Consider the following 25240-nt stretch of genomic DNA (forward strand, 5'->3'; position numbering starts at 1 on the left):
CCCGCTGCCACGAGGCACCACCAACCGGCAACGGGCAGCGCGCGGTTCAGTCTACTTCAGATTGATGTGGAAGAGGAAGAACCAGAGACGTCGGAGAACCCGACAAAGTCGTTTGTGATTCATAATATCGTCTGGAGGCGCACACAGCTTTTGGCTGTGATAATATGTATTATATGATATAGATATCTATGTATAATATGATATTATTAGGTATAGAGCTCCGGGACTTCCGCTGGAGCACCCTTAGTATTGTAGAATATTTACAGAACACGGCCAAAGGCTGTGTGCGCCTCGCCATTGCGATACATCCACTGTAAACAGAGCGCATGTTACCGTCGCCGCAAGCTGCTCAGGGCCACACCCCCACTCTCCTCCTTGACCCGCCTCTCTCCTCCTCATTTGTATTAAAGCTACAGACACCGAAACAGCGCGTTTGGGGAAAGCTCAATGTGCGACTGGCTCGTAATGGCTGTAATTTTGCACCACGGTTAAATTTCGGGAATGTCTTCAAATACTGTTAGGGGCCCACTAATATCTATATTAAAGCATCCATAAAGTAGCATGCCATGGGACCTTTAAAGTAATCAACCAAAAATAGTCCCCTCCATCCCTCTATGGCTCTGCAACTGAAACGTGTTGCATTCATGTATCTGCGAGAAGATTGTTCATTTTGCTTTTGGTTTTGCGCATGCTAATGACTTTACAGAGACTCTTTTTGGTGGAGTGTTTAAATGTTTGTATAGTAGATCCTCAGATACATGGTTTCTTCATGTGCAGAAATATACCTAATTATGGTGATTAAGGAAAAGAGAATGTTGGCTATATCATGTACTGTTTGTCTGCTTGTCTCATGGACCTATAAAGAAAAGTTTCTGTTTTAAAAAACACTTTTAACGTAGTCCCTCCAGCGTCACTATGTTACCGTATATCCCCAGCATATTCGCAAGTGCATGCATATGAAACAAATTATTTCTATGCGCAAATTAAGGATCCAACTTGAAAGAATTTGTTCATTGGAATGAACAAGATCCGAAGATCCGAGTCCGCACCACAGCTGGTATAGGTAAGAATGCTATGCTTCAAGAGTCAAAAATAGTAGACAAGACTCACGAATTAAACATCCTCCCCTTCTCTGCTCCCTCCCTCCCTTTCTCCAGCATTTAGAAGGGTTGCGTTTCACGTACCTGTGCTTGACAGGCAATAAGACCTTGATTAATCAGAGAAGAAATTTACTTATTGGTAAGAAATAAGCCGGGTGTGGTCTAAGATCTAAATTGGCTCATACATATGGCAGGCGCACTGAACTCAAATCAGTACTCACAATAAATTTAAATACCTAAATATAACGGCAAGCGGTGATTAACGGGGTCCGAGCAAAATGAAAAGTCAAGAACACACTAATGGAAGATATATATGGAAGATGTATAAATATGACATATCATTTTGAAGGAAAGATGTTGATGAAGATGTTCCCCTTGATGCCATACTGTGCCTCGGCTTTCAGGTGAGTGGGCTGCAGAGCATGGCCGAATGTCATGTTCAGCTTGTTCATGATGCTGTAATCGGGATTCGAACTCTCAACCTAAGGATCACCAGTAAAAGGCATTATCCCATTGAGCCACTGACAATAAAATAAAATTTGAACTGTTAATGGAATCCAGCAAATGATAGTTGTATGTTATACAATAACAACATGGTCATAGGAAAAATGGGCTGAGACTCTGGACGTTTGGCTTTTCTATGAAATTGTGTGAAAAGTAAACATTTTAGAGCAGAAGACCAGGGTGAAAGAGATTAATCTGATTTTAGAGATTAATATGATGAAAGAATTTTAGTCTAGGTCAATCTGGTAAGGTGAAATAAGGCTAGTTCATATTTTTTAAAATAGCGCCACCTTTGGGTTCAGTACCACAATTTTGGTTTATGGGTAGTAGGGGGTATTGGTATCCACCTTATGATAGTCGTATGTTATTTTATACAATAACAAATGGGCTAACTGCTCCAACTTTATGGGCCAATATTTCTCAAATGGAACTAAATAAAAAAATTATGTTTGATAACTTTTGTGAGGCTTGGTCTAATGATTTTATGTGGCAATTTTGGTGATTTTTTTTATTATTATTGTATCCTGTCTTTTATCATGTTTGGCTTTTCTATGAAATTGTGGGAAAAGTAAACATTTTTAGGGCATAAGAGCGGGGCCATAATGATGCATCTGATTCTAGAGATTAATATGATGAAAGAATTTTGAGTCCAGGTCAATCTGGTGAGGAGAAATAAGCCTAATTCATGATTTTTTACAATAGCGCCACCTAGGCTATAGCGCCGTATAGCGCCGTATAGGCTGCAGTATGGCTTTTGCAGAATTTCGGAGAAAAAATGAACGGTACAGAAACAATAGGGGAGCAAGCATTTTCGCTGCTCGTATCCCTAATAATAACTGACAAATATGGCTATGCCATTTCTTAGAAAGTTAACTCAAATAATGGCACAGCACCTTTGATTAACGGGAGACAAATGTTCCAAAAAATCTTTGGCCGTTATCAATTAAGCACTTGAATAATTAGACAGATTAATTAAACCTACGGCCGTGTGGATGCAAGTCCTTGATACCACTCATCAATACACTTGGCATATTACAAAACATGCGATAAATGTGAGATGAAGTTCCCTCACGGGAAAAATAGTTATTTGAATTTGAAACAAACTCAAATCGATCCAGCTAAACTATTACCAGCATCGTGCTAGTGGATTAATAACACCTGTTTCAGATTTGAACCACCGGGATTTCAATTTTACGTATGGTATTCGCACATTTTAACCTTTGTAATATTTTTAAAGGGCAAACACTGCTTTCGATTATTGTACCCTGTACTTATTGTCTAACTAAATGTTTTAAGGGGGAACTACCACCGCTTATATATCCAACTTACCCTGTAACTACAGAGAAGGGTAAGTTGGATTGTTACGATTTACTTGCCTCAAAATATGGAAGCACAAACTAATTGAATTCCAAAGTTTGTAAAATAGTATATTATCCATATAGATGTGTTGTGATTGCCGAGTTTTATCTAATATATTTGTATATTATATTACTATATTTTTATATATTTGCTTGTGTCTTGAGGAGCTGTAGTCTCTTGATGGTAAAACACAATTGCAAGGCTCAGGGAGAAGACTTTCAACATGTTAACATCTTATTAGACGCTCTAAGGGTTTAAATGTAAGCATAATAAATCATGCAGCATGTGACTTCTCTGCTTCTGTTTTACACAATATAGGTGTAAATAGTAAAGAATGAAGAATACAACTTACAAAACTTTAAATGAAAACAAACTCTTCCAGTAATGAGCAAACACAACTAGGTTTCTGATATATATTTGTCATGTTTAACTTATTACCTGGACAAAAGCAGATGATGCATGTTAAAAAAATGAACTATGAAATCAATTTAAAATAAGTTTTGGTAACCATGGCGATAATCTCATCAGACAGCCAATGAGCGGAAGGCCATTATGCAGATACATGTTGGTGTGATTGAAAGGTTAAGCTCTGAAACACGTGCACGACATCAGGCATTGCTAAAAACGCTAAGAGGCCACAGCAAGCAGATCATCCGTTGCTGCACCGGCCTGTCGTCCAGCGGCGGTTGTTTGGGTCATGCAGAGCACTGGAGTCCGGCTGCAGGACTCTCCATGGGTTTGAACTCAACACAAGCTGAATAGGCTACGATTGGTTCAGAGTAATTTGTTGGTTCACTTTGCACATCGATAATTTGCTAGCGTGTGAAAGAAACCTTTGAGAAAATGTGGCTGCAGACAAAAAGAAACATAGTATATTCCTGGTTTTATACATTGGGTAAACTGACGACAGCAACGCTTGTCTTGCTACATTGATCTCTGATTTAATCGACATTGCTGGACCTTAACATTTGTGCTAAATAGAAAACGGAACCGGGGCGGCCTCCAGAGTCCAGTTGAGTGTAATGAAGCCACCTGCACATGAAGAAGCACTTCTAGGCCCTGGACAGGAACATACAATCAGATTAGGCTCCGCATTGAGCAGAGAACGTGACCAGAAGTTGCTTGGCAAACCATAAACTGGGTTATTTTTAGGGTTACACTCCATAAACAGCAGGCTATCTCTTCTCAGAACATTAAGCGTAATCGAAGCAAAATAAAAAGGTAGCCTCACTATTTGACGTGTTCCACAAGGCCGGTAAATACGTATTGTCAATACTAGCAGCCTTTAAACCGATGACCAGTAAAGTGGGTGGCACACGAACGGCGTTGCATAGCGTGGCAAATTGTAGCTACGTGGCCCAGCTTTAGCACCAAGCACAGCATTGTGTAACTAAATTGCCGGCTATAGCCCGCAGCGTAGCATATAATAGCTACTCGGCCCTGCTACAACACACAGTGTAGCATAGTGATGCTACATGGTCTGGCTATAGCATGTGGCATTGGGTAGCAACACGTAGCGTCATGGCCGGGCTAAAGTACGTAGCATAGCATCACTTAGCTACATGGCTTGGCTATAGCGCGTTGCGTAGGATCACATAGCTACATAGCTGGGCTATAGCACGGATCAGGAAATTCGAGGAGCCTGGGCGGGTGGGCAGTGTGGACCCCTGGATGCAGACAGTGGGGCCGAATGTTACGGACGACATGTGACTCCACTTTAGAGGTCACCAGCTGAATGCAGTTGCCATGCCAACATTATTAAAGAAGCATCAAAAGGCTTGCAGGGTTTAATAAAGCGGTCAGAGAGGGCATTGGAGATGGAGGGCCGGCTCCTTAAAGACACTTTCAGCGCCAGCAGTACAAGGACCATGCGGAGTCGCTCCCGGAGGCCAGGGGCCAAATAGTTGGTCGAAGATGTGGGAGGAGGAGTTGGTGTCACCCCCAGGCGGTCTCGACGATGATGAGGTGTCAGGTCCAAACCCATCTGAGAGTTGAGGAGAGCACACTTCCAATGCAGATGCTTCAAGGTTGACGTCTCGCAAAATCATTTAACCAATGGGAACGTTCCCATGTGTTGTCGTTAACCACCAACCCACCTGTTAGGCACTCTTTCCCTCCATGTAAACACTCTGAGACCTGAGCCCAAAGCACACGGAGCGCACATTTTGCATCACATTTGTAGCGTGACCCAAACAAGAACTACAATCGTAAGGTTTTAACAGAGCAAAGCACAGAGAGCATGCATGAGGCGGGGTTGTGTTTTTACACTCGCCTCAAAGGGACTCAAGTCTATGTTGAATGCTAAAAGTTCAAACAATAAAAAATGTGCTTTAGGCACTACACTCTACTTTAACTTTGATAGAACCTCTGCGACAATGACTTCCTGTGATGTCAGTGACTCCTCCTCATGACCAGCTTGGTTTAGTTGTGATTGGGAAACACATCCGTCTATCATTCATCGTCTCTCTTCCTTCTCTTGTGCTCAAATATTTTTTACCGATATGAGACGTTACCCATGTCATCCTCCCTCTCTTGCTCTTCCTCCTCCCTCTCTTCCTCTTCCTCTGTCTATCAGAGATGGGTGTCCTGCTCCTCTTCCTCCTCCTCACATCCTGCTTGGTTAACGAAAACCTAGAGGGATAATAAACAAGAAACATTACCAAGAATCCTACCAGAAACGTGTCCAATCTTTATTTAAAGGCTCTTATTTGACCCCCAGATGCATTATGGGTAGATCAGTCTGCCAGTAGGTACAGTCCACTGGGTAGAAGGGCCGGCTGATCTACCCATCAAACATTTGGGTCGACACTCCTACTTCTGATGTCAAACTGGATCGATTTATGAAATGGCTAATTTTGAAGACTTATTTGAATATATCTGGAATTAAAATAGGTGTTCTTTAATTAATTCATCCCCATGGACTGGGACACCCGGCTACAGATCCACAAACCCTTCTGAACTGTCCCAGCATGCACATGTTACTCACCTGCCAGCGGCTGCTGTCGACCTCGCCCCCTTCGCGGCTCCCCGCCAGCCCATTGGTGCTCGCCTTCTTCTCCTGCATCTCAGGCTGGCTGTCATTGGTCACATCCAGGGTAGGGTTGTCGTGGCAACCGTTCTCCACAAAATGAAGCTCCTCGGCTCGAGACTATTTGTTGTTACATGGGAGAGTGTGTGTCTTAGTTTATGTGCTAGTAAGTGTGTGACTGCCTCACTGACTGACTGACTGACTGACTGACAAACTTGGTTCTTTGAACATCCTTACTGTACCGACAGCGATATATTGTTTCTCTTTCTTTTGACAAAGACACTTATTGTAAGTCGCTGTGGTTACAAGCGTCTGCTAAATGCCCTAAATCTAAATGTAAATGACTGACTGCGTGTGTGAGTGATGACAGTGTGTGTGTGTGTGTGTGTGTGTGTGTGTTTGTGTGTGTGTGTGTGTGTGTGTGTGTGTGTTTCCCCACCATTGTCTTTGAGGCCAGGAGGCGTCTCTGCCAGCAGATGTATCCCAGGCCAGAGGAGATGATGAGCAGGCAGACTGAGCCAATGATCAGTAGGACTACTAGCAGCTTGCTGTAGTCCCCCCTGCTGGCAGCTGGCTGTACTGCACAGCTGCTGGCTGGCCCGAACTCCAACACACCAAGCTGTATGCAAACACATACAAACACACACATATATATATATATATATATATATATACCCCAAGCTGTATGTACACACAAACACACAGATTAAATATAAATATACTGCATATATATTTATATACATGTATTCACACACACCAATATCTGTCTGTCTGTCTGTCTGTCTGTCTGTCTGTCTGTCTGTCTGTCTGTCTGTCGGTCTGTCGGTCTGTCGGTCTGTCGGTCTGTCGGTCTGTCGGTCTGTCGGTCTGTCGGTCTGTCTGTCGGTCTGGCTGTCTGTCCGTGTGTGGATGTGTGTGGATGATGGCTTGTTTAAGCAGCCTCAACTGGCCAAGTCTGACTGGTATCTGGGGCTGGGTGAGGCTGCACAGCTGTGCACTGGTGAGACCAGCCATCTCCACACACACTCAGGGAGAGATCTCCTTCGAGGCAACACGGAGCACTAGGCAATGTATCATTACATGCAAAACTTTCCATGAACCGGATTTTCCACACCAACACCCTGCATCCTTTGTTCTGAGGAGCCAGTAAAAGTCCCCTAGGTGGGGTGTAGCATGGTCTTTGGCTCAGTGTGTTACCTGGATTAAACTCTTTCGAACCTCTCCCAGCATCTTAAGCACCTCTTTAGTAGCGATCACACCTGAAACATAATATAATACACATAGATGTTATATATATGTATGTGAATAGCGTGTTGTAGGTATGTAATATGAATAGGAATGGTGGGTTGTGTGTGTGTAATATGCATGCTCATACCGTGGTTGGAGGCCACGTTCATGAGCAGCTGGGGCTGGTGGTGGTTTGGTTTGCTGAGGTATAATACCCATGATCCTTCAGGGCTGCTGAGCCTGCGAGCGAACACACGCTCCATCAAATCCAGTAGCCTCACTCCCTGGTCTGCACGGAACTCCTCCTGCACACCAAACAGGCACACGCACACGCGCACACACGCACACACACACACACACACACAAAGGGTTTGGGACAGGTTTAATTTTAGTCAACAACGTGCAAATGTCCTGCACCCATTTTCCTTAACGAGCCAACCACAGCATTGATGAGCCAGTCACAGCCCTAACGAGCCAATCACATTCATTAACAAGCCAATTGTATTATCTTGTATAAAGTGGCGCAGTTTAGTGCCGCCTCATTTGAGCTGGGACCGAATACTTTTTTTGTAGCCTCTTTTAAAGGTTTCAGTTGGCTACATTTAGCTACTTTATCCTTTATAACACATTTGCGGGGGGGGGGGGTAATGACACTACCAGTGTGTAGCACCCACCAGGGTGATGCATGGATGCCAGTATGGGCTAGCTGCTAGCACACAGTGGCTGTCACAGTGGACAGCCACTGTGACAGCCTATCTCTCTCCCAAGGTATTGAGGATATTACATAGGCAAGAGGGTTGAGCAGCCCTTACTGGCCCTAACACCTCTACCACCACCAACTGCTCCCCCATTCAAGGACGGACCAGGACCAGCCCTGCTTGGCTTCCGTAGAAGACATTATTGCTATGCAGGTAACCATGGGGATAAACATAATCATCTCTCATCTCTAATCAACTCTGAACACAATTCTATCAGATGGTTATTGATACAATAATCTTCCTGGACTCACGCAGTTCATGTTGTGGCTGATATTTAGGAAGACGTAGCCACGGCCCACTAACTCTCTCCAGTCCACACACACCACCTAGTGGCCAGAAAAGGGAACCACAAGGAGGAGAGGAGAGGAGGGAAGAAGTAATGAGAAGTAATGAGACAGGGAGAAGTAATGTTAGCAAAGCAGTTATCTGTCCGTCTGTCTGTGAGTCTGCCTGATTGTGTGTGTGTGTGTGTACCTGTTGGGCCTTCAGCAGTTCGTCGAGGGGAGCATCTGTCAGGTGGATCTCTGTGACTCCCCCTCCTCTGACCTCTGATCCCGGAGCCATCGTTGGCGTGGTCAGTCCCAGCAAGTCCCTGGAGAAGTCTGTGGTATGGGGGAGGAGCCTCGGATTCTTAAAGTCCTCGGAATCTAGAACACCACACGCCAATCATTAAACACCGTCATCACATCATAAACCAAACACCCTTAATGTACTACCTAGGATACTACAGACTTTATAATACAAACACACGCACGCACACATACACACACACACACACACACACACACACACCTTCCTCTGTCTCCACAGCTGGCTGCAGGGGCCCTCGAGTTGGGGCCAAGCCCACTTCGGGCACCGTGGGATTCAGGGTAAAAATGTCCAGTTGAGAAAGTCCTGTCTCCTCCTCTTCCTCCTCCCCTTCCTCTTCCTCAGCTGTTAAACAGAAGGAAGAACAAGCTAAAATACTGTCTTATCTCACTGTACATCTCACTGTGTGACTCGCTATGCTAACTATATTCTCTTAAATACCTTTATCTATTTGACTATTTTAACCAACCCACTCTTCTACTAATGCACCCCTCTAAAACTGTTTCACTATTCTATGTACAACTATTTTAACTAAGTATTAAAGTAGTATAGAAGTTAGCTGTTTAGAATGGTCGCCTTACTAACTATGTGCTACTCTATTCTCTACTCTTTTAATCCACTGGTGCCTGCCATCCAAATAAAAGTGTGGTTGTTTATCTCCTCAAAGGAAGTACCTCTTGGAACGTCAGACCATGCGAATCCCACCAGCCCGAAGTCCGTCCCGGTCTCCGTCTCCGTGGGCTCCGTCGCCACTGGACGCAGGGAAGAGGAGGAGGACGTGGGTGTCGCTACGGTAACAGAGTTGTGGAAGATTCCTATTCCACTGGCCTGCCCCTCCCCCTCCCCCCTCACCACGGGCATCACCTACAGAACAACATGAGTAGGGCACCATCAGTACAAGTTATAACTGTAGTAGCGATTAATGTAGTAGAAGTAGTATTAATAATATTATTAGTGATTATTAGAGATTGTTTTAAAGTATGAGCAGGAGTATTATTATTCGTGTTACAAGTTGCTCAAATCTTGAGATGAAGTACTTGATGTGACCAGTTCAAAAAGAAATGGCCTGTGCTCCAAACCTCTGAGACCACAGCAGCGGGTATCTCCTCCAGCCCAGGGTGGTGGTGCCTCCCTGGAGGGGACAGGTCAGCCGGCTGAGGGCCGGCCTCGGGGGAGGACTGGGGGAAAGATGGACTGTAGCCTGGCAAACACAAAGAGACATTTCAGAAACTATGAGTCTCCCCAAATCTTTTTAAATCTGGGGTTGGAGGTTGGTCGTGTGTTTGTGTGTGGAAGGGGGGTAGATAGGGGTGAATACTGGGGTTTGCAGGAGAGAGAGCGAGAGAGAGAGAGAGAGAGAGAGAGAGAGAGAGAGAGAGAGAGAGAGAGAGAGAGAGAGAGAGTCAGATATGTTTTGAACACAGAGAAATCATGTCTCTACAATGTTACCAAGTTGAGGATTAAGGTTAAAGCTAAAGTTAAACACCACATTCCCCATCACTGCTGTGCCAGTAAAGCCTTGGCAGAGGTTCATCCTTCTCACCATGAATGTGATCTCTGCATAGTCCTCTCAGAGAGAGAGAGAGAGAGAGAGAGAGAGAGAGAGAGAGAGAGAGAGAGAGAGACCATGTAGGCGAGGAAGAGACAGAGCCCAAATGTCAGGAAAGCAAATACATGTACACTCTAGGAAGCACCGTCCTAGAACACACAATGAAGTATACCTACCTTGGTCTAGATATTACTGCATCTGGAAGTTTCAGCATGGCAGTGAATGAACTCTAAGAAAAAGCCTGTAGAGCCCTTTACGCAATAAAATCTAAATTTTACAACATAAACATACCTATCTCAATCTGGTGCAAATTATTCGACATTATAATACAGCCTATCGCGTTGTATGAAAGTGAGCTCTGGTGTCCACTCAGTGCACATGACTACACTACATGGGATAAGCATCGATAGAGGCCCTACATGCTGAATTCTGCCGATCCATATTGAAAGTCCAAACAAAAATACCAAACAATGCATGTAGGGCAGAATTAGGTTGTTACCCATTGGCTATACCCATCCAAAGACGAGCACTAAAATTCTGGATGCACTTAAAATCTAGTCCCAAGAATAAACTTCATTTTGAAGCACAAGAAACCCAGGAACTGAACCTTGACAAGAGTCCCCGGTGCCACTGGTGCTGAAACTAACTAACACACATCAAGCTCAGTCCAGCACTGCTTCCCAAACACCAATTAGAGTCAACAAAATAATTAATCAAGAATCAATCAAGAATCAAGAAAAAGAAGACTATTTGGAACATTGGACAAACCAAACCTCAAACCAAAGTAGAATGTATTCCTGTCTGATCCTAAACATCTCATATCTCCTCTCTGTCAGAGATGTGAAGCAGAGACAAATCAGGACCCAGCTCAGGCTCAGTGACCACAATCTTGCAGGAGAAACAGGCAGACACAGAAAGACCTGGCTACCGTGGGAACACAGAATGTCTGGTCACTGTCAGGCAGAGAAGGTTGAGACAGAGGAGCACTCTCTTTTACATTGTAAAAAATATGAGATTTTAAGACAGATATACTTCACCAAATTACAAATCTATATTACGGATTTTGCAGACATGGAACATAAGGACAAAATTCCAATTCTTCTTGGTGAAGGTCCTTCTGCTGCCGTGGTAGCACAATATGCCCTGAAATGTCACAACTTGAGAGATTCAGTCTGACTTTTTATTTTATTATTATTATTATTATTACTATTATTATCATTATTATTATTATTATTATTATTATTATTATTATCTGTTATTTGAACAATTATTATTGTGTAACTTGAATATTGCTTTGGCAATACTGTATTCAAACATTCATGCTAATAAAGCACTTTGAATTGAAGAGATAGAGAGAGAGAGAGAGAGAGAGAGAGAGAGAGAGAGAGAGAGAAGAGAGAGAGAAGGGCCTCCATAATGGTTGCCTACTAACCAATGAACGCGTCCAGATCGGGCCCTGTGTAGTTGCCCTCCTCCAGGTCCTCCCAGAGCTGCACACCTCCATCTCCCCCCTCTTCTACCCCTGGCCTTTTCTCCCAGTCCTCCTCCTCTCTCTCGACTCCTCCTCTCCTCTCCCTCTCCTCTCCGTCCTCTGCTCGTTCTCTGTCCTCTGTGTCCCCTCCGTAGAGTCCCGAAGCCTCCAGGGAGGAGTCCGCAGCCCCCGGCCCGGCCCGAGGCTCCGTCTCTGGGTCGGGGGAGTCTGGCGTGCCACGGAGCTCTTGGGTCTCATGGGGAGGGTGGAGATGGACCATCCTCTGGAAATGGACAGGTTTGAAATGCTTCTTGTCAATAATGAACTGGATATCCATTACACTAAGTCCCTTAGCAGACGGTTTCATCCAAAGCCACTTAAAATTAAGTCAGTGTCTGAATTTCCGCATTGAGTCGCTTTTGATAAATGCATCTGTTAATTGACTACATAGTACATAGTATAATATAGAATGAATCTGTAAAAGGCTTGATCCCCACCTCCATCACCTCCACTTCGTCCAGCGTGTGTTCTGCAGTGGTCAGTGCGTCAGGGGCCCTGGCCACGCCCCGGAGGGGGTTGTTCTGTGTCGTGTTGGACTGAGTGGAGGAGAGGGTTTTGGCCTGGGAGGACCGAGCCGTATCCTGGACCTCCAGACGGCTCATGTCGTGGACCAGATGGGGCTGGGCCAGGACTAACTCCTGGAGTAGCTGACGTCGGGGTCCGGCTAACTCCTGGATTACAAGAGTTCGGACTTTGGCCAGCTCTTCTTGGTGGGCCCTGATTGGCTGGGGCCCTGTGAGAGGCTCCGCCCCCCCTGTGACCAGGCCTGAGGAAGAAGAGGATAAAGAGATTGATGATTGTTTTTAACGAGCTTCCCAGAGTCTGTTGTTCAACATTTTGGTTTGATCAAATGTGATTAATTCTTATCGGTACTGTTGTGTATGTGTCAATTCGTTCTGAATCAAATCTAAAAATAAAACACGTTCTGTGTATCTTCCTATTTATTCATTAAAACCATTCATCTATTTTTATATTTATGCATTCTGTTCTTTGTCCATCCATCTATTCATCCATCTGGTTCTCTGCTTATTTGTCCGTCGTTATCCGTCTGTAATCATGGTCTGTCAGACTACCCGTCTGTCTGCTTGTATAATACAGATGTATAATACAGATACTGCTTGTATCTATTTCTGGCCGCATCTCTGTTCTGTCTGTTTCTCTGTATCCCTGTCTGTCTGTCTGTCTGTCATACTCTGGTTTCTTCTGCCTTTTTTCCTATCTCTCCTCTCGTCTTATCTTGTCTGTCTGTCTGTCTGTCTGTCTGTCTGTCTGTCTGTCTGTCTGTCTGTCTGTCTGTCTGTCTGTCTGTCTGTCTGTCTGTCTGTCTGTCTGTCTGTCTGTCTGTCTGTCTGTCTGTCTGTCTGTCTGTCTGTCTGTCTGTCTGTCTGTCCATCTGTCCCATCATGCATCTCTCTGTCCATTGTGCCGGGCTACACAGATGGTCGTCTGGATGACCTCGACGAACAGATTATAATGTCATGATGGGTTGCAATTTAACATAATAATTTAGAGATGGTTAAATTGAGGTATTAGTTTATAGATGGTTAAGTTGAGGTATTAGGTTAGAGATGGTTAAGTTTAGGTATGAGGACTTCTACATTATTAGGTTTTGCAAGATTTATCTTCTTCCAAATACTGTGCATGTATCTTCTCTCTGTCTGTCTGTCTGTCTGTCTGTCTGTCTGTCTGTCTGCCTGCGTTAGGGATTCATCCAAAGCCCTGTAGATATGTGGCCCCTGATCAGCTTATACCACAACACACACACACACACACACACACACACACACACACACACACACACACACACACCTCCCCAAATCTTTTTAAATCTGGGGTTAGAGTGGGGGGTTGGTTCTGTGTGAGTGTGTGTGTGTGTGGGGGGAGATAGGGGAGAATAATGGGGTTTGCAGGAGAGGTTTGAGTGTGTGTGTGTGTGTGTGTGTGTGTGTGTGTGTGTGTGTGTGTGTGTGTGTGTGTGAGAGAGAGAGAGAGAGAGAGAGAGAGAGAGAGAGAGAGAGAGAGAGAGAGAGAGAGAGAGAGAGAGAGACACACACACACACACACACACACACACACACACACACACACACACACACACACACACACAGACACAGAGACAGAGACTGGGTTTTGCGTTTGAAGGACAGTTGGAGATAAAGATGTCAAGGTAGTTCCCGATTCGGTCAAAATGAACTAAAACTTTGTTGAATATTTACACGGATTACGGAAAAACCCTCGCCCTACTAAAATGGTTTAGCCACATCGCTCCAACCCGTATCTTATTATAATGTAACGGTGCTGCAGTCCCGTCTCACTTTCTGTGTAAACACTGCAGTGTGCGCGCTGCGTGCCACCCCGAACACATCCACACATTAATCATTATAGCATTGCGATATATTCACACGCACGCAGGCCTAGATAATACCACAACATGGGCTAAAGAAAATCTGTTTTTCACACGGCGTCACGCTTGTCTATGAAATGCGGAAACGATTAAAGACCACGAGTTCATGCATTGCTATCTGGCGATCCGTATAGCGAGGTTCAGACTCACCGATCAGCAGCATCTGAAAGAGCGCCGTTAAACCGGCGGCGGACGGCATCCTCACGGGCTGATGATGCCGTTGATATCGGAGCTTGTGGTGGTCAACGAGGATGAAAGACAAGTCAAGTGTACGTCATTCTCGTCACCACGGCCCTTCTCTAGACCCCGGTCCTTGGCTTCCCTTACGTCTGGTATCTGACTGTCGGCTGACAGAGCGGAGTACACACCTGGTTTGCAGAATATATCAAGACCAGCGGTCCACGGTCCCTCCGCTTTTGAGCTTCAGGGTGGAATTAAGACAGAAGGTTAGAAACCCTTGAGTCTGGTATGTGAACGTGACGCAGCACAACACGATAGGCTGCGATTCACCCGATCAGGACTTGATCCAAAGAACCGGTCTGCCCAGACTGGGTTAGTGTGGGTGGAAGGGGGTGTGGGCCCCCCCACCCCGCCTTTGCAAAGTAGTGTAAATGTAATATACTTCCCCATGTCAACTTACTTGATAAGATATCCGAATTATTTTATTTATATTATTTTATGATGCTAATAACAAGATTTAGTATGTGTAAAATGTAGTGCTGGCATGTACCAAGCCCCCTGCGGAGACGCCCCTAATCACATTAATCTGCATTGTCTTGCTGAGACATGTTAAGATGTGCAGAATGTCGAAGGCTTTATTGCTCTGAAATACCAAACAATGAGAATAAAAGCAATGTCACTGCATAGAAATTATTTTATTATCTTCAGTTCAACAACTAACGTTTTACAAAACATATGAACACATTATATTTTTTATTTTCACCATGTACAAGAAAACTTTTGTAACATTTCATTGCATTTTTTTTTACTACGTTCATTATCTTGCTCATTAATTGTAAATACAGCAATGACTTTACAATTATTTATTCCGCTGATGACACAAAAGGGGTTAAACAAGCCGATTCATTCAAAATGGTAGCATGAACCCTCATCACACATCGCAGACAAACAAACCAAAAACAACTTGTGTAGGCGATTTGACAACAATGTTATTTTTCAAGGAGACTTCGCCAACGGAGGGGTTCTGCTCCTTCACGGACCCCATTTTTAGAATCATTTATCAAAAAACACACGACGGAAAATGTACACGTATTTACAAGCAGCGGCCAGCGAGTAACAGACGACTCCCGAGTGTCTAGAACTGCTGCTGGATCAGCTTCTTCTTGGCATCGTGGGAGAACCGGTTGGAGGTGAAGAGCTCACTGTCGTAGAAGGAGGACAGACTGTGGATGTTGATCTGCCTCGCCTGGGGGGGGGGGGGGGGGGAAGAGTTGGGTCAGGACAGTATGGCCACTACAGCGCCACTCAAGAGGGCTTTGTTTTCTTTAGGCTGCGGCTCAAGACTCAAGCAAACTCCCCACTCCTTCTGCCATCGAGGCCCGCCAGCAGACGTTCGTCATACGACCATCATAGCCAACTCTCCTCAGCTCAAGTGCATTGATGTCGACCGTCTCTGAGGCGACATACCTTCTCCTGCAGGTCCTTCTCGGGGACCTCGACGACGTCGCTCTGTGCTCCGTACCGGTTCCTCTGATAGGCCATCTGCTCGGCCACCAGCTGCTTCAGGATGAACAGCAGCAGCTCGTTGTTGTCGCGCTTGAAAGCCAGGTAGCGCGCAAACGTCTGCAAACACACACACACAAACACACACAATGAAACAAATGCAACACTGTTGTAAAAACTGGAGGTTGTTGTCCCAGAAGCTCACCTCCCTCTTCACACTAGTCTAGCACTCTGGAAGAGCCTCCTCTCTATCCTCAGGGTTACTTTAGACAACTCTCCATCCTCCTCTTGCTCCTCCCCTTCATCATGCTCATCATCATCCATATTGTGACTAACTCCTCTTCATCAAAACCAGCTGCTCAACTTCGTACTCCTCCCCACCCCCATGGTGCTCCTCGACCTCACCAGTACCATGACGACCACGTGCTCCTCACCTTGCGCATGCTCCTCATGACGCTGAACTTCTGCGTGTCGATGAAGCTCTCCAGCATCACTCTGATGGCCATGTTCACGTCGTCCTCCAGGACGTAGTCCCGCAGGTGGATGCGGGCGTGGGCCTCGGCCAGGCGGATCATGGACTCGATGTGACGCACCGTGATGGGGATGCTGCCCGTTGCCTGGGGTTACGGAAACAACTTTAGAAACACATCTCAGAGCGGTTGTCCATTCATTGAGAGAGAGAGAGAGAGAGAGAGAGAGAGAGAGAGAGAGAGAGAGAGAGAGAGAGAGAGAGAGAGAGAGAGAGAGAGAGAGAGAGAGAGAGAGAGAGAGAGAGAGAGAGAGAGAGAGAGAGAGAGAGAGAGAGAGAGAGAGAATAAGCTGATCAGGGGCCACATATCTACAGGGCTTTGGATGAATCCCTAAAGCAGACAGATGATACATGTACAGTATTTGGAAGAAGATGAATCTTGTTCCAAATAATTCAACCACCACTAACCTCAACTTAACCATCTCTAAGCTAATACTTTAACTTGGACATCCTTTGAAACACCCTCTCCCACGGTGCAGTCTGTGTTGGAGGCTCACCATGGACTCCTTGCGGAGTTCACTGTAGATACGGGCCACCTTGTCCTGGTCCATCTGATTCAGTTTGGGGTGAATCTAGAAAACAACACGAACAACAAGGCGTTAGAAAACAACACTGTGGACACGTGGTGATGTGTGTGCATGCGTGTGTGCGCATACCTTCTCCTTGGCGTAGATGATGAACTTCCTGAGCAGCTCCTGGGGGATGAGGGGGACGTCTGAGGAGTTGGGGAGGATCACCTCCTCCAGGCCCGCCATGCCGCCATCCTTGTTGCTAGGGTGATGCTTGATGTGGGAGCCCACCACGAAGCGAGCCAGCATCTCATCCTAGAGAGACATGTGGACAATAGAATATATGGATATTTTCTTATATCATAAATTGCATTTTATTTTATTTAAACCGGAAATCCCATTAGATCTTTCTATCAAAAAAGACCTTTAAAAAAATAGACCTATAGAAGTTGGTCAAGACGAGCAGTTTACACATCTGGTTTAAATAAAGCCAAAAGCAAAAATACAGATAAACAAGAACAGACATATCGTACAGCTAAGCAGAGAGTAAAAAAATGTTCAGATGAGATCAGGTTTTTTGCAAGTCATTCCATATGTATGGTGCATTTAAAAAATAGTCCCATCTCTTTGCTCAGGAAGATCAATCAACGGTAAGAAGGATAATATAATCCACATAACTGGTTACCAGAATAAAAAAAAATAGTGCTGTTTAAGAGCACTTATACAACGCAGTGCACCGGGTAAACAGCACTAAAACAACAGCCTAACTTGCAAGTGGATCTGGATAAATGACCCCATGTAAATGTTACAGTGCGGGCTTGTTTTTACCTGAACAGGGTCCACAGTGTCTCGGACAACACACAGCACGTCAAAGCGAGACACGATGGGCTCCGTCAAGTCCACGTTCTCAGAGAAGGTCAGCGAGGGGTCATACCGCCCACCTGGGAACACAGATAATCAGCACCTCCGTTACACCACAGAGCCAATCCTCTCCGTTACACCACAGAGCACCTCCGTTACACCACAGAGCCAATCCTCTCCGTTACACCACAGAGCCAATCCTCTCCGTTACACCACAGAGCCAATCCTCTCCGTTACACCACAGAGCACCTCCGTTACACCACAGAGCCAATCCTCTCCGTTACACCACAGAGCCAATCCTCTCCGTTACACCACAGAGCCAATCCTCTCCGTTACACCACAGAGCACCTCCGTTACACCACAGAGCCAATCCTCTCTGTTACACCACAGAGCCAATCCTCTCCGTTACACCACAGAGCCAATCCTCTCCGTTACACCACAGAGCACCTCCGTTACACCACAGAGCCAATCCTCTCGGTTACACCACGGAGCCAATCCTCCCCGTTACACCACAGAGCCAATCCTCCCCGTTACACCACAGAGCCAATCCTCCCCGTTACACCACAGAGCCAATCCTCTCGGTTACACCACAGAGCCAATCCTCTCTGTTACACCACAGAGCCAATCCTCTCTGTTACACCACAGAGCCAACCCTCTCTGTTACACCCCAGAGCCAATCAACTCCTCCGTTACACCACATGCTCTGTTAAAAAACACAGCCACTTCATAAGCTCTGTTACGCCACACAGGCAATCAGCACCTCTGTTTAAGCCAAGTCTAGTTCAAAGCTGTGCAGGGGGGGGGGGTGTGTAGTTATGAGAGTGAGTAAGTACCTATGGGGTTAGAAGCAGCGATGACAGTGCAGCGGGCCTGTAGCGAGGTGACGATGCCGGCCTTAGAGATGGAGATGCTCTGCTGCTCCATCGCTTCGTGGATACTGGTCCTGTCTGCGTCATTCATCTGGAGGGGGGGGGGAGAGAGAGCGAGAGAGCGAGAGAGAGAGAGAGAGAGAGAGCGAGCGAGCGAGCGAGCGAGAGCGAGAGCGAGAGAAATATATTTGGGATCAGGAGAAGTTCTACCACCCGTTTGGGGGTCAGAGCACAATGCACTGCCTCCAGACATGTTTTAACACCAAGGGAACTATTTAACCAAAGCTTTCAACACGTTTCACTAAAGATTGAAACAAAAGTAACATTTATGTGCAGGCTGAGAGAAGGTCATGCGTTATACCGCAACTCCCGTTCTCTCACATCCTTTGAGCTGTGTTACAGTTAACAGTCCCCAGATGACGAAAAACCACGTAACGAGAACAACTGAGTTTTTCCCCCGAACAATGTGAGCATGTGCAAGAGTAGCAGGCCGGGCCTCACCTTGTCGAACTCATCGATGAGACACACGCCGCGGTCTGCCAGCACCAGGGCCCCGGCCTCCAGGGTCCACTCCCGGCTGACCGGGTGGCGCTGGACGTAAGCCGTCAACCCCACCGCAGACGCCCCCTGGCCCGTGGTGAACACCGCCCGGCTGGCAACTTTCTCCACATACCTGCGGCGATAAACACAACTTAACATACTGCACCCACACTGCACCCAAACACACTTCTTAACATACTGCACCCACACACCATCATATACTGCACCAACACACACACCCTCATTCCTTAGCATAGTGAACCCTCACTTCTTAACATACTGCACCCACACACCATCATATACTGCACCAACACACACACCCACACTCCTGTGTGTTCTCTGGAGAACGCACAGCCCCCTTTTTCAAGCAGAAACTAAACACAGGACTGTTGGTTTGGCTCCAGCTCCTTATTCTCATGAAACTCCATGGAACTAACGCTGTACATACTTAAGGAACTGGGATTTAGCCGTTCCTGGGTCTCCACAAAGCAGAATGTTGATGTCTCCACGGACCTTGTGTTTACCACCTGGGGGAGGGGGAGAGAGGTTGGTTTAAAGGAGGAAGCTGATAAGAACATCCTCCCCACAGTCAGTATCAGGAGAAGTGGAATGAGAGATTGAGGCGGTCAGTTTATAGCACAGCAGGAGAGATCAAGAGGGTCTGAAAGAGGAAGGAGAGGCGGAGGTTGAGCTTGACAAGGAAGAGCAGTTGTGAAGTTGGAAGAAGAGATGGGTACCTGGGTTCTTTGGCTCTCCTCCGAACAGAGCGAGACCCAGGGCTCTCTTGATGTCTTCGTGGCCATAGATGGATGGTCCGATACTGGCGAACACCTGTAGGAGAGGAACATTAACGTGAAACAACGCATTAGAAGCCTCGTTTTGAATTGGCTAACAGTATTTTGTAGCTGCATGGAGTGAGTCATTGTGCTTTCATCTTTGGGCCAATGAAAGATGAGATGGCTCGACCAGACACCAACTTTAAGAATTCAAGTATAGTTGGTTAATTTGTTTTATATGATCAGCAGTAAACCGGGTAGTTCCCTATATTGTTATAACGTCAAATTAACAAAAAGAAAAAACGTATGCACGTCACTGACAAAATGTGCATCCAAAAGGTACAGATGTAAAACCACACCTAAACAAAAGTTTCTGTAAAGGCGTTTGCACGACGTGTGTGTAAAAGTATGTATAGGTGCATGTATAATTATGCACAAGTGTGAATGAAATCCAATGTGTTTCCAGGTGTGCGTGTAAAGTGTGAACCAAACCCTGTGTGTCTCTAGATGTGCATGTACAGTGTGAATAAAGCCCTGTGTGTCTCTACTGTAGGTGTGTGTGTAAAGTGTGAATAAAGCCCTGTGTTTTTCCAGGTGTGCGCTTGTCGTCAGGCTCACCCGCTCGCCGATGCGCTCGTCCTTGGACAGCGCCATGATGGCCTTCACGTCCTCGTCTGTGAGTGCTCCCACAGCAACGCGCTGGTCGCGGCAGGAGATGTGATTGGCCAGGATGACGGTAGCGAACACGGGGAAGCCATTGGCCATGTTGAGGGAGCCGTCGTAGTTGTTGTGGTAGATCCCTGTCAGCTCCTGACCAGGCGGTTAAGTTAAAGGTATACACAAGATCACGTTTAAGTGACGCACAGTCAAATAACAATATGATCGCTATTTAACACAAAAGATAAGTTTGAAAAATGTAGCGCAAAAATACAGTTTAAAATGAAAGAATCATTTAAATCAAGTTTATTATCAATGATAGTCTTAACAGTTTAGAACACGGATAACGTTAAAGATTTTTCCAATAAGAACTTAAAAAATGGGTAAAAAAATGTAAATATGAATGTGGGACTCACAATCTCATCCCCAGGCCTACAGTTGTCCACCAGGTCAGCCAATAGGATGGCGTCTTTGGAACGTGGGAGGCGGCCTGCAGCCACCTTGCCAGGACTCTCCTGGATAGTGATTCGCTGGTAGTTCTGGTATACTGTCTGGAAAAGAAATGTGATTGGTTGAGTAATTAAATACATAGAAACAGTTAATTACGGAAAACATTTTGACCCCAGACATGCATTTAAAAAAAACAAAGCCGTTTATTGAAAATTTTAAAAGGTTAAATATACAAAGCTTGAAAGGAAAATAAATAACAAATAGGGATGTTAACAATGAACCGTTTTTTGCATAAAAGTGAAGTGTCAAAATACTAGATGAGGTTAAACATGTACTGTAAACGTAGAGAGCCAGTACCTCCTCCATGTTGATGTCAAAGGGCCCCATGGACTGACACTCTGGGCAGGAGCCGGGCTTCACCTCCTGGTTCTGGGACTGGAAGAACGGTCCCAGGACGAAGTTACACTTGTTACAGTTGTACTTGACCATGGCTAGCTGTGGCAGCACCCCGGTACAGCTCGTCACCACCCCGCTTGTCCGGATCAGCTGGTTCAGATGGAGCTGCCTGCAGGAATACAGACAGCGGGCTTTTAGTTTGAAATCAAACTTGTGAAGGAAGAGGCGGGCAGGGGCTTTTATTTTGAATTTTGGCCAACTGTAGAGGCAATTTTTTATTTTGAAGCCGACTAGAGACGTGAGAGGGAGACGGGGGATACTAGCAAGAAAATTAAATTTAAGAGCTGAATCGTTGATTTCTTATTCAGAATCGAGATGGAGAGGCAGGAAGGATATTTTTACCAATAACCAACAAATACGGAGAGAAAATGATACTTTATATAATGAATTATTCACAAGCTCACAAACAGATCATGTTCCAAGTGTGTGTCTGACCTGAGTGAGCGCAGCTCCTCTACCAGTGGCAGGTTACAGATGCGGACATGGATCTGGTGGGCGATGCGGCCGTATTTGGGGAACATGGCCAACACCACCTCCTTAGCCGCCTCATCAAAGATCTGACATCACACACAGAATATATGACTACAAAGGCAACAATTTAACTACTAAACCACAGTGTTTACAACTGTGTTACACAACTAGACACATTCAGACTAATGTACGAGTAATTTACCACAGTTTATCGTTGAGAACTAAGATAGTATGCAACTAAATAACCAGACAAATGTAACTTTGTTTTGATAGTGATATTTTTAGTGAATTGGTTAGTTAAGTGATAATTAACCCAGTAATGACTTGCGGCTGCTTGATGGCCTGGAGACAGACTCACTTTGAGCATCTCTGTGGGGGCCTCGGGCAGGAAGTAGGCCAGCACATGTTCTCTGGCTGCCAGGTGTTCATAGTTCACCACCAGGCTCTCCTTGTTCTCTGGAGAACACACACACACACACACACACACACACACACACACACACACACACACAGGATATTTAATAGTTTGCTACTGCTGGCCAAGTTTTTGTTTGCCAATTACTAGCTGAGCCCTGACCCCCGACCACGATTGGTTGTTACAAATAGGTAGCAAAATAAACTAAACGCTGCCACATCGGACTTCAGATATTGATCTAGAGAATAGTTTGTGGTGCTACTCTAACCCCTACCTGCTGCTTAATGACATGGATCTGATTGGGTAGATAAGAGCATCCGGCGAATGTCTAAATAGTAAAACAGTTCAATAGAAAGGGCTTTTATGATTAAAGACAGTAGATCACCCACAGCATAGAGGAGCTCCTACCTTTGCACATGTCGCTGATCTTCTCCTTGAAGACATTGTGTCCGTTCTCGTCCACGTGGGTCCGCAGGAAGTTCTTGAAGCGGTGGTAGATCTCCAGCCGGGGGGCTGACATGGACACCCACTCCCGCACCGTGTGGCCCTGGAGCAAGGCAGCAGCAGAGGGTTGTCAGACACAAACCCAGCAGGCTGGGAAACTGTTGTGGTTCGGCTATCGCTCCACTAGAGAAGAATTGACCCCGAGGTCAAGGAACAGCCAACCAGGTTATTATACTCGGGAGTACTTTAATTCATTCTGCCAATCAACACACTTTGTAAATCAATGCAATGAAAAAGTGGTATGTCCACTGATACCGGAGACTTCCATTTTTTAAGTGATCCAAACTACATCAGAGTGCACCAGGTTAACTTAACAGAACAGACCTTCATGTCCTCCAGGTTCTCTATGCTCTCGATCATCTCCTCGTCTTCTCCGTCTCCGGCCCCGCTGTCCGCTGCCCTCTCAGCCAATCGCCTTCTCCGAGCTCCGGGACGCTCGTCATCCTCATCTTCGACATCTGGGGGTGAGAATAGGAAAATAAATAAAACAAATAAATAATAATAAACCCCTTGCTCCACTACACCGGGCTCCACTCGCACCGGATGGTAGGTTCAGACCTCTCCTCTCTACTCCTCCCTCACTGTAGAGGAGGGCCTCATCCTCCACCCTCTGCTCTGCTCCTCACCATAGAGCAGTCCCCTGCGGAGCCGTCCACTGAGGCCCTGCTCCCGGTCCCTCCTGCTCATGGCCTCCTCAGCAGCAGCCCTGGCTCCTGGGGAGAGCTCCGACAGCTCGTCCTCGTCCAGACCCTCCGCCTCGTAGCGGTCCAGTTCGGGGATGGCTCGGTAGTCCCTGGGGGAGGGGGGTGGGAAGACGCGCTTTACAAATGGGACCTATTTTAGTAGCATCATTGAAACACCTTCACAACAATTATTGGGAAAAGCGTAACAAAACCGTCGTCTATAAATATTATGAGCCATAGCAATTAGTAAAATCTCCTGCGCTATCTATTCCTACCTCAACCCTACCTTCCATTTTCTGATAAACTCCGGTCCCCATCTCCCCCCACCACACATCCATCCATCCTTTTAATCGATCGCTACCTACTTAACCTCCCTCTTGTCTTACTTCTCTATCCCTCCATCCCTGCCCTCCACCAACTCCCCCACTCTCACCTCTCCTTGTCTCTCTTCCCCCTCCCATCTCTCTCTCTCTCTCTGCTGAACAACGTTTATACATAACCACACACGCACAGTGTATCCTGCACCATCTCCCTCCTGCCTTACCTCTCCATCCCATCACCGATCAGATCATCTCCATCCCCCTCCTCCTCCCCAGGCAGGGCCTCCCCCAGCAGCCCCTCAGACTCGTCCTCAAAGGGGGGCAGGTCCCTCCCAGGGCTCGATGTCATGTCTCCCCTCCTGTGGGCCCGTGTGGGGCTGGTGGCCATCTGGAACGACTCTGAGGAATCCTGACCCATCCAACACACAACATATTATAGCGACACATAAATACAGCTGAAGATTGTATAGGCTTTAGGAGCACAACAAAGTACTTACAGAACATATAGCTATATAGAAAAAACTTCTGGACTATATGAAAAAGAGAGAATGTGTGAATTCTCTCCCTTTTAACCCATCCTATACGATGAGCAAGGTGAAGCGGGCTGCCTGCCTCACAGGTTACCACCCCAAAACCTGCATGTCCTTGTGGTGTGGGAGGAAACCAGAGCACCCACGTGAACATGCTGATTACATACAAACTCCACACATAGGATCGGCCACAAAGCCCTTGTCCCTCTCTGGTTCTGAATCCTGCGAGCAATACTGGCTCCATAAATAAAAAATACAGTCGTATAACTAATCAACCTGTGTGTGCGTGTGTTCAGTTGAACAACGTTTATAGATAACCACACACACAGTTTATAGAATAAATGAAGTAAACGATAATAGCGAGATGGAGAAATGATATCGATACGCATCGTATCGATTACGGGTAACGTTTAGGTTAAACTAATAATAGATGGCAAGAAGCACATGGCGAGGAGTGGAGACATAATGTTAACAAAAGTTGTGTTAAAAAAGTTGGAAGCTAAGTTGTGTTAAGTAACTTAGCGGTGAAGATATTGATTCATTTATTTATTGTATAAAGTATTAAGTCTTCAAATACAATAGGTACAGTTGGTACAGTTCAGTTTTATTTTCTTTGTTATGATAAATACAGGTCAGTACGGCCCATATACATAAAACAGCCATGGACATTATAGCCAAAGGTTAGTATAGTAACTTTATAAATTCATACACTGTCAAAAAGGCTATATATTGGTTCGCTATGTTGTATTTTAAATGTTTTACTCACCGCCATTGTGAGTGTGTCTGGAGTAGTCAGCGTCTTGCAACCGATGACGCCTCCCTGCCTGGACCGAGTTTTCGCGCGAAACAACCACGTGATTCACAAAGCCCGCGAAAGGTTATGAATATTCAATGAGAAAGTTCAGGAACAGCGTTCTCATTGGCCAGTGACCATAAAGA

At 45.8% G+C, this 25240-nt stretch overlaps 2 protein-coding genes across 4 annotated transcripts; both read right to left on the reverse strand.

The window, feature by feature from the left end:
* Nucleotides 1-3362: 3362 nt before the first annotated feature.
* Nucleotides 3363-14543, reverse strand: podxl2 (podocalyxin-like 2). Of its 3 annotated transcripts, XR_013812307.1 has the most exons (14): nucleotides 14199-14542; nucleotides 12082-12410; nucleotides 11546-11867; nucleotides 9644-9765; nucleotides 9239-9428; nucleotides 8769-8909; nucleotides 8451-8623; nucleotides 8228-8302; nucleotides 7367-7523; nucleotides 7189-7250; nucleotides 6431-6610; nucleotides 5950-6111; nucleotides 5477-5594; nucleotides 3363-4947 (listed from the first exon to the last, which is right to left on the reverse strand). XR_013812307.1 is itself a non-coding variant. In XM_079748654.1 (13 exons), the coding sequence occupies exons 1-13, from the start codon at nucleotides 14245-14247 to the stop codon at nucleotides 5535-5537; spliced, it is 1977 nt and encodes a 658-aa protein (XP_079604780.1). In that variant the 5' UTR covers nucleotides 14248-14543; the 3' UTR covers nucleotides 3363-5534. The 3 variants fall into 3 exon arrangements, 2 of the variants coding, with proteins under 2 accessions (XP_079604780.1, XP_079604779.1); XM_079748654.1 differs by having other exon boundaries at nucleotides 3363-5594; nucleotides 8451-8578; nucleotides 14199-14543; XM_079748653.1 differs by having other exon boundaries at nucleotides 3363-5594.
* Nucleotides 14544-14950: 407 nt separating this feature from the next.
* Nucleotides 14951-25095, reverse strand: mcm2 (minichromosome maintenance complex component 2). Its single transcript, XM_079748652.1, has 20 exons — nucleotides 25068-25095; nucleotides 23996-24180; nucleotides 23395-23561; nucleotides 23093-23226; nucleotides 22673-22811; nucleotides 22208-22305; nucleotides 21814-21935; nucleotides 21280-21487; nucleotides 20889-21023; nucleotides 20434-20625; nucleotides 19777-19870; nucleotides 19488-19566; nucleotides 19001-19172; nucleotides 18464-18590; nucleotides 17598-17710; nucleotides 16917-17084; nucleotides 16758-16832; nucleotides 16166-16348; nucleotides 15696-15851; nucleotides 14951-15474 (listed from the first exon to the last, which is right to left on the reverse strand). Exons 1-20 carry the CDS (start codon nucleotides 25071-25073, stop codon nucleotides 15364-15366), a joined length of 2664 nt encoding a protein of 887 aa, XP_079604778.1. The 5' UTR covers nucleotides 25074-25095; the 3' UTR covers nucleotides 14951-15363.
* Nucleotides 25096-25240: the final 145 nt, after the last annotated feature.

This window comes from Pollachius pollachius (assembly GCF_949987615.1).
Source record: "Pollachius pollachius genome assembly, chromosome: 12".
NCBI classification, from domain to species: Eukaryota; Metazoa; Chordata; class Actinopteri; order Gadiformes; family Gadidae; genus Pollachius; species Pollachius pollachius.

Excerpts from the sequence above, each read along its gene's own strand:
- podxl2 (XM_079748653.1), bottom strand. The coding sequence starts at position 14,247 with ATGCCGTCCGCCGCCGGTTTAACGGCGCTCTTTCAGATGCTGCTGATC. Across the intron at positions 12,411-14,198 it reads CTTTCAGATGCTGCTGATCG|GCCTGGTCACAGGGGGGGCG; the intron begins GTGAGTCTGAAC and ends CTTCTTCCTCAG. Across the intron at positions 7,251-7,366 it reads GAACGTGGCCTCCAACCACG|GTGTGATCGCTACTAAAGAG; the intron begins GTATGAGCATGC and ends ATTATGTTTCAG.
- mcm2 (XM_079748652.1), bottom strand. Across the intron at positions 23,562-23,995 it reads ATCGGTGATGGGATGGAGAG|GGACTACCGAGCCATCCCCG; the intron begins GTAAGGCAGGAG and ends CCCCTCCCCCAG. Across the intron at positions 23,227-23,394 it reads CCGCAGGGGACTGCTCTATG|ATGTCGAAGATGAGGATGAC; the intron begins GTGAGGAGCAGA and ends TCTCACCCCCAG.